The sequence below is a fragment of the Ctenopharyngodon idella genome, chromosome 22, assembly GCF_019924925.1.
Source record: "Ctenopharyngodon idella isolate HZGC_01 chromosome 22, HZGC01, whole genome shotgun sequence".
NCBI classification, from domain to species: Eukaryota; Metazoa; Chordata; class Actinopteri; order Cypriniformes; family Xenocyprididae; genus Ctenopharyngodon; species Ctenopharyngodon idella.
Genome location: NC_067241.1, coordinates 3,546,649 through 3,555,258, shown reverse-complemented (window position 1 = coordinate 3,555,258; position 8,610 = coordinate 3,546,649). Strand labels below are relative to the sequence as shown.

The following is an 8,610-nucleotide window of genomic DNA, read 5'->3' as shown; positions in this document are numbered from 1 at the left end:
GTAACTGCAACATTGTTGTCCAAACTGCAGTTACAAAATTAAGACGGCAGAGGGAGACAAACCTCAAAAAGTATAGAAATCTTTGAGTTGAAAAGTTGTGTGGTGTTCAAAAATACAAACAGAAATATAAAAACATCCAGTTGTCATGTTTTAATGTAATAGGTGTCAAATATAATTTTTAAACTGAAATAAGTGTACAAGACCAGTGAAAGAGGCATCTTAGTGTACGGATGGCATGAGTTTATTGAAAACATGAGTGAATATTTGATGGATTAAATTCTCTCAGATCAGCACATGCCTTTATAACCCTTTTCCAGCAGACAGTTTGCAAATAATAATAATAAAAAACAACAATAACAAAAGGTGTCTCATCCTAGGGCCGGATTTTTCATATTTTACTGTGATTGTGGTCGCAGATGAGTTTACTATTTACAATGTTTACAATTGCAATGTTCTATACAAAATAGAAAGATTTATTAAAGAGAAAGCAAGATCCATTTCTTAAAAAAAAAAAAAACAATGAAAAAAAAAGTTTTTGTTTGAAATCCCAGCGGGACAGGTAGGTCCAATGTGTTTTCCCAGACAAACAATGGTGATACACAGCAACGACATTAAAACACCATCAAACCTGCACATTAGCTTATCACATATACCACTGTTATCTGTCATTGGTACTGACAACTGAACGCAGGCTAAAATGTTGTTCCAACACTGCATAGTGACAAATCATCAATCTGTTTTGATTAAACAATATCAAACCTTGTATAACATGGTTTAATCTAAAACACGTGGGAAAAAAAAGTTTACAAAGCACAGGTTTTGTATTATTATTATGCCTGCTTGAACATTCAGCATTGTTATTCATAAACCAGTAAAAATAACGAATAAATTAATCGATACATAGTTAGAGACACTCTATTTTAGGTTGTCCAAACTATATCAGGCGCTATGCAAGACAGCAGATATGATAAAGCACACTGTACTACGATGCAAATATATCTGTGACGGTGGGAAATGGCTTCAGTTTGTGCAAGCTAGCAAAGCAGCCTCGATTTCCAGGACATTTGGAAACGAGACTACCCGCGAGCTCAAATCTCAATGTAATTTTATAAGCTAGCATAAAAAAGGATAGCACGTTCGCTCGCATTCCTATCCTCCACAGCAAACAATCCCTTGCAAAACATAATAGTTTAGGTATTGCAATGTCCAACAAGTTGGCTTATATTAGGCACATTTTCAAGACAAACAACTGGGAATCTTCCCCAAAGCCCCAAACTATCCATAAGCTATTAAGGGAAGTGTTTTGATCATATAATGAGCTGTTAAGACAGATTTGAGGTACTTGTGTGATTTGAAGCACCGCTACCACTTCTTTTTTACTGTTTTTTTATGGATTGTTTGTGACCAACTAATCGTAAAAGCTATTCAATACCTTGTACGATCCGGACGAGAATAAAGAGGACACTTTTATAGTGGAAAATGTACATAGGCAACATGATCTAGTTACTTTGTGGCAGTTAACTTACCCCTACAGGAAAGGCAATAACTACTGAGAGATGACTGTGATCCTCACTGTAATGTAAATCTAACCAGACACATTCAGTTTATAGTTGTTATATTTGATCCTTGCAATGTTTATTCTACCATAGACCTTTGCATTTTATTTTTTGGCAATTTTTTTTTTTGAAAATCCTATTTACAAATGTCAGACTAAGATCCTTTAGTAAAAAACGTACAAAAAAGACCTTTAAAAAAACGCTGTGGTTATTCATTTGGAGAGCTACGTCTGACAGTAACAGGACGCGTAAACACAAGCACAAGAATCAGCAAGCATCCTCAAGAGCACTAGGTGTGTTGGCAAACTGATGTTTTGATCAAATTTACATTCTGAGATTACAACGGCACGTGTTTCATGTAGTGCTAGTACTAAAACCGGTTAGTACACATACATAAGAAATTAAATTTCAATCAGGTAATAATAATAATTTAGGTAAAAGATCAAGTTGCCAACACACTCTTGGGCATCTCATGATAAGGTGCCTTTTTTAACTATCATTTTCCTTAAAGTTAAAGCTTTCATGCACATACAGTTCTGGAGCACTTGTAATCAGCCAATAGCAAATGCATTCATGAGTTACAATCCACCATTATTATTTTTTAGTGTGATTTTTGAGATTTTGTAATTATTAGAGTTAAATATTACTGGAATGATTTGAAAGATTATAAAAGACCCTGACATGGGGCCGTTCCTGTGACTTGAAATTACCGTAAATAAAATCCAGATATTACAACATTTCCAAAACTGGCTACATTGTTTGAGAAGACCAAAGGACACAAGAGTTTGTAAAACCGTAAGCTAACACTGATGTTATTTTGCTTTGAACCTCAAGACATAACAAAGGCCAAAATAACAAATTGCTGAACCTCCTCCAGACAAAACAAATTGTTTAAACCATTTTGGCTTTGTTCACACTCAAACAATCCTGATTTTGTTTTCAAACGCAATCTAGCCCCGTCTTATTTGGCAGGAGCTCAAATTGGTTTCATTTGTTCAGGAGGTGGAGTCAATATCCAGTATATCAACGGACTTGTTTCCACCTGGTATTAAGATGCATTTTTGGTGATGTTATCACAAGTGTTCAGCACTAAATATAGGTAAAAACAGCATCTAAAATGATCGGATCACTAAACAAACTTACGGAGGTAGTTAAAAACCCATATGACCAGTGTTAGGGGTTACCGCATTACAAGTAACTTGAGTTACATAATCAGATTACTTTTTTCAAGTAACTAGTAAAGTAATGCATTACTTTTAAATTTACAACAAAATATCTAAGTTACTTTTTCAGATAAGTAACACAAGTTACTTTGATTTCCCATGTATTGACTGACTTTTAAAAGTACCAGTGTAGGGGAAAGTTACTTTTAAAAGTAAAGCATTTCAATATTGTCTTACTCCCTAAAAAGAGTAACTAATTACGTTACTTTTTATGGAAAGTAATGCGTTACATTACTTTTGCGTTATTTTTTCTCACCTCGGCTGGCCTTGCTTGTTTGTTTTTTAACAACAACGGAAAAGTTATATTTTTGGCAAATGTAAAGGCCTTTTCAAACCAAAAACTGACAAAGCTGTCAGTCAATACATGGGAAAACAAAGTAACTTGCATTACTTTTTTGAAAAAGTAACTTTGATATTTTGTTGTAAAAAAGTAATGTGTAACTTTACTAGTTAATTGAAAAAAGTAATCTGATTACGTAACTCAAGTTACCTGTAATGCGTTACCCCCAACACTGAAAGTAACGTTCCCCAACACTGCATATGACCATATTACATTTGTAATGTAAATGTTTATTCGTCCTTTGCGCGTTGCACTTGGCTGTGTTGTACCAAAACAAACTGATTACGATTGAAATTGCAGCTGCCATCCGTATCCTTTGCATTCTCTTTCTTTCCTGCCTGCTCATAAGCCACGTAACACGGGTTCATTCATTCAATAGTATCAAAGTTACGTAGAGTGTGCCCAAAATAAAAAAGGAGTTTCTCAACAAAACACATTACAAACACGTTAATACCTGGTGGAAACAGGGCCTACATTAGCTGCTACAGTAATGACATCAGCAAGCGAATCGGGTTTGTGGTGTCGTGAGAACAAAGCCTTGGATTATCTTGATGATCCATGAGCACCTTGGGTATTGGAACTAAAGCCGAAAGTATACTTCCCTTGTCCACGTTCTGCTCCATCACGGGTCTATCCATGTGATTTTCATCATCACCATAATCCATGTGTCTGCCAATAACAGCGCATGCGCAATTGCAAGGTCCACTAACACATTATCTATCCACATTCAGAGTTGAAAAAGCATTGTTTGAAAGGCTTGCATGCTCAACTGTACGCGAGACTGAGCTTAATGTGGAAAATGAAGTATACCCAGGCCTTAAGGTCAAATGCACTCAATGCACAAAAGCGATTACTGAAGGTAAGACGTTGCATACGGCTCCCATGCACCGGTAACAGCACCTGTTGTTACAGCCAGTGATCAAATCACCTGAGGTCGCACCCAACTGTATCAGGTGGTGGATCACATAAGCCTCACTGCTTTGCTGCATCTCAAAGTGCCGCCAAAATTCAGCAACTTTCGTAGACAATGAATAACCAACAATGTCAAGTAGCAGATCACATGAGCTTCACTGTCTGCTCTCCCATTGGTAGTGTCACATTTGCATATATTTAACTGTCGCTCATGCCGCCTCATTGAAAACTAATGACTTCTGGTTGCTTTGTCGCTGCAAACCACCATCAGAGTGAACGACCCTTGAGTTTTGAACAAACAGTCAGTGCTCTTGCTTGAAAGCTACAAATCAAAGTGCATCCTCTCAGAGATCTACAGTCTACGTCTGTCTGCTTCATGTCTGCATGTTTGATAGGAATAAATGCAACCTGGTTATGGGTATGTACTGCACCTTAAAACTGCATCACTATGCAAACTGAGGTAATATAGAGTTATTTTCAGATTGCTATGAAACTGAATTTATGATATATGGAGGGACATCATTTAAGGCTGAATTCTAAGCACCATCTTGTACATTAGATTTTGCATCCACGCAAGTTGGTCTAAATGTAACCGCACCTTTGTGTACAGGATTCAGGTGACTGGATCTTGAGGATGGAGTGTTGGTACTCTTGCAAATAAGAATAAATAGATTTTTGGTCCATATGGACAGATATTACCTACAACAAAAGTAAAACTGAACAAATATGAAGCACATTTTGTTCCCAGTATAGTAGACAAGAACATCTCATCTTCACAATCATCCAATCTTCACAATCCTCAGTTGCAAGTTTTGCCATGCAACTTGCAGGTTAGATAAGCAAAGGAAGGACTGGTTAAGACAACAGTGCAAAAAAAGATTCTCGCTTAGATCTGGCAGGATTAGTTCTTCTGTTCTTCTTTCAGACTGAGAGTTTTGTCTGCCTTGACTTGGGTGTTCTTGAGAGTTCCTCGACTCTCATAAACCTTTTGAAGGAGACAAGAGGTGCAAATCAGCTGTACAGAACAGTGTTTTGAAACAGCACTAGCCATTAGCGAGCTCTCAAGTCCTTTAGCTCAACCTAGAAAGTGGGGTTGCCTGAAATGTCCCGTTCCGGTGATTCAATGTAGTTGGCCGACTCCTGGAGTTTCAGCAGCATTGCCATCTGAATGAGGGACAGAAGAAGGACAGCTTGTCAGAACACATGCAGACTTTTTCGTTAAATTACCAGCTCAGGTGTAGCTGTACTGAACACTCACCAGTGGATCGGACTCCATGGTGGGAAGGGACGTGTCCTTGTTGGACCTGTCGTCACTGGGCTGCTGGAGTGTTGGAGCAGCGCTGGGGCCGGTGGTTGGCGGAGGGAGGTGAAAGAGTTTGGCCTGGTCCTGTTGAGCTGAAGGCCAGGGCAGCGTATCCCTCACCCACTCCACTGGATCCTCCCATGCTGCTTTCTGACCGTGGACCTAAAATATATATGAATGCAGAGATTGAGCTCCAAGACTTCACTGCACTTTGACATGACACAGTAACATTAAAAGTGTCAAATGATTGAAAAAAACAACTGTTTTAGTTGCTCTGTTCCTAATCCTATTGAGCTGCCTCATTTTGGCCCAATTTTAAGGTAGAATAAACTCTTAAAAGTAGGGTAGGCAATTTGTTTTATAAACACTTTTTGTTATACTGGTTGAAACTCTCTTCACATCCTGATAGCAATCAATAATAGAAGTGGTCTAAATATTAAAACATGTACAAATATCTTCTGTGGAAATCTGAAGACCAAAAAACATTCATCCAATCATTGCATTCGGTAACCGTAATTGCGAGATGGCAACCCGTGACGTTCTGCCCGGAGCTGTTCATGTCCTCAGACTCGAATTTATGCATTTCTAAGTCAACACTATCAACGGCGAAATTAATCTGCAGCAGTCAGGTGGTACAAGTAGAGCTCTGTAAGTTGTTTGTGTTCATTATTTTTGTAATGTTATGTGCTTTGCGACATGAGGTAATTTAACACCATCTCTCACAACACTTTGCAGACTCTGCTGTACGCGTTCATGTGTTTTGGAGAAGACGTGGCTTTGGAGACACTCTGAAGGGAGGGTGGGATCTTATGCTTTCAAAGCTAGCTTGCAATTGCTAGCCTCTCTGAAACTGCTACCCAACCTTTAAACCAGCATAAAGTGGTTTACTGTTCTCCCAGAACCCCTGTAAAAACAGAAAGCTACAGCTCCCTGACCAGGCTATTACACTAGCAACGTGTGTTTAAATAGGGTTGGAGCTGAGCTCTGCTGGATAGTGGACCTCCAGGAGCAGCATCGGACACCCCTGCTTTAGTATTCAGTTGCCCATATCAGTGTTTCCTAATCCTTTTCCTGGAGGTACACCAACAGCATACATTTTCAAACTCTTCCTAATCAAACACACCTAAATCAACTCAACAGCTCATTAGAAAAGACCTGAAATGGATGGGTTGGATAAGAGAGACATCCAAAATGTGTACTGTTGAGGTACCTCCCGGTACATGGTTGGGAAACGCTGGCCTATGTTGATAATAGCTTACCTTCACACCATCCTTAGCTCCTTCCTGAAGATAAGGAATAATGGACTGGTTCCAGAGGTCAATAAACCATGAGCGAAACTCTGCTAAAGATACTGGACAAGACAGGAAGAAGCAGGGACCTGCGGAGACAAGAGCCATAGCTGAGATGTTTTTGATGTTTTTGAAAACTTTGATCTGTGCTAAAACTAAACCATAACCTCTGAAAGGTAGTGTGTGGTACAGATGAATTTGATAATATTATTTCTCCACCACAAAATATAAATGTTTTTCATGAAGAGCAATTTGTGATTATATATGCAAAACATTTAAAGCTGTACCTATGAGGAAATCTGAGGTGCTGTGTTTCTCCAGAAAGGTATGGAGATGGTACCAGAGTTTAGGCACCCAGTCCAGAACCCTCAGCACCTCAGCGCTGTGAACTGTGCTTTCATCCTCCGTCTCGACCAACTTCCTGTGCAAGTAACGCACTAGGAACCCATTTGCAGGCTCCACGTTGTTGGAGAAGGTGACCATTCTTCAGACAAATGGAAAAATCACAAATGAAGTACGTTTGGAATATTGATTTGGGATTTAAAATTTCATTATGAGGATGTTATTGTAAGTGCATGTAACATTTTTATTAAGTTTAACCTTACTAGAATCTACAAACTGGAATGAAACAGTGCTAAAGAAATGAGGAACTTACCTAAAGCTGAGATGCAGGCCATGATTTGACGACATCTTAACAGATTGATTGGTGGTTCCAATGACATATGGACTGAAATAAATATCCAAGAAAAATACTTAAAAAAAACTATCAAATTCATCTTGTAAAAGAGTGAATCTCTCAAAGCCTGTCAGGAACACGTCCAGGTCATATTTCTTCCCAAAATTATACTTAATATATACTTTATTTGCCTTGAAATAAGACCATGATTTTTTAAGAGATTCTCCCTTAACAAATGAGTTTCCTCACTCACCATTTGTGATATTTGCAGGTCAGTGCACTGTTGACCAGATCAGTGATGGAGGACGCATCACTGATATCATCCAAGATAATGACCAGTGGAATGTCCTCAGCGCCACAATCACGGTCAATCTGATTGGCCAGATTAGACAGGTACAACTGGAGGTCCTGAGGGAAAGAAGACCAAAGTGAGGCTTTACAACTGCTTGCAACACAAATCAGTGTGGAACGAGCTCAGTTTCCTGTTCCCCATCATCTGAAAGTGTGATTTCCAGGCTTCACCTTGCAGGTCTGTTGGTGCATGTTGAAGGTGGTGATAAGGCCGGGGCCAGGGTCACGGCCACTTCTCTCCAGCAGGTACTCAGCCAGACGGGTGGTGAGATAGGTCTTCCCGGTGCCACTGGGGCCCGACAGGACCAGCCGCCGGTGCTTCAGAAGCAGACTTATGTAGTGCTGCATCATGGGCTTCGGGATGAGCGTCTCAAACACCAGACTATCCACACCCTTCTCCTTAAAACCTGGAATAGACAGCGAGATTAGGTGAAACAGAGGTGCTATGAAGATGGAGAACTAGATATGGATATTTTCTTACAAAAATCCATCGCTTCACTTCAGAAGGCCTTTATTAACCCCCTGGAGCCGTATGGAGTATTTTTATGATGGATGGATGCATTTTTTTGGGCTTCAAAATTGCGCCCCCCATTCACTCCCATTATAAAGCTTGGAAGAACCAGAATATTTTTAAATATATCTCAGATTGTGTTCGTCTGAAAGAAGAAAGTCATATACACCTAGGATGACTTGAGGGTAAGTAAATCATGGGATAATTTTCATTTTTGGGTGAACTAACCCTTTAATGACACTCTTCCATAGGAAGTCAGAGATTCTAACTTCATAAAGTGAATGAAACAGCATAAACATAAGATCTGTTCCGAAGCATGTGATTTTGTCAATTAACACTTTCAGTGAGGACTCTAAAATGACTTGACACTTCAAACACCACGTTGTGCCGAGGTAGACTGAGATGAGATGTAAAAAAAAATTGATGGAGATAGTGAGAGTTTGGAAATG

The 8,610-nt window shown here is 39.1% G+C and overlaps 1 protein-coding gene across 11 annotated transcripts in view; it reads right to left on the bottom strand.

Annotated features, from left to right (window-relative positions):
- Positions 1 to 219: 219 nt before the first annotated feature.
- Positions 220 to 8,610, bottom strand: part of nav1a (neuron navigator 1a) — a 263,139-nt gene continuing 254,748 nt past the window's right edge. For 10 of the 11 annotated variants that reach the window (XM_051880901.1, XM_051880900.1, XM_051880903.1 and 7 more), the window contains 7 exons: positions 7,822 to 8,057; positions 7,553 to 7,707; positions 7,279 to 7,350; positions 6,911 to 7,107; positions 6,594 to 6,712; positions 5,290 to 5,496; positions 220 to 5,195 (listed from right to left, as the gene is read on the bottom strand). In XM_051880901.1, coding sequence (XP_051736861.1) covers positions 5,112 to 5,195; positions 5,290 to 5,496; positions 6,594 to 6,712; positions 6,911 to 7,107; positions 7,279 to 7,350; positions 7,553 to 7,707; positions 7,822 to 8,057 — 1,070 coding nt within the window. In that variant the 3' untranslated portion in view covers positions 220 to 5,111. The remainder of the gene's footprint in view (positions 5,196 to 5,289; positions 5,497 to 6,593; positions 6,713 to 6,910; positions 7,108 to 7,278; positions 7,351 to 7,552; positions 7,708 to 7,821; positions 8,058 to 8,610) is intronic. The other variant, XM_051880904.1, reaches the window with a different exon arrangement.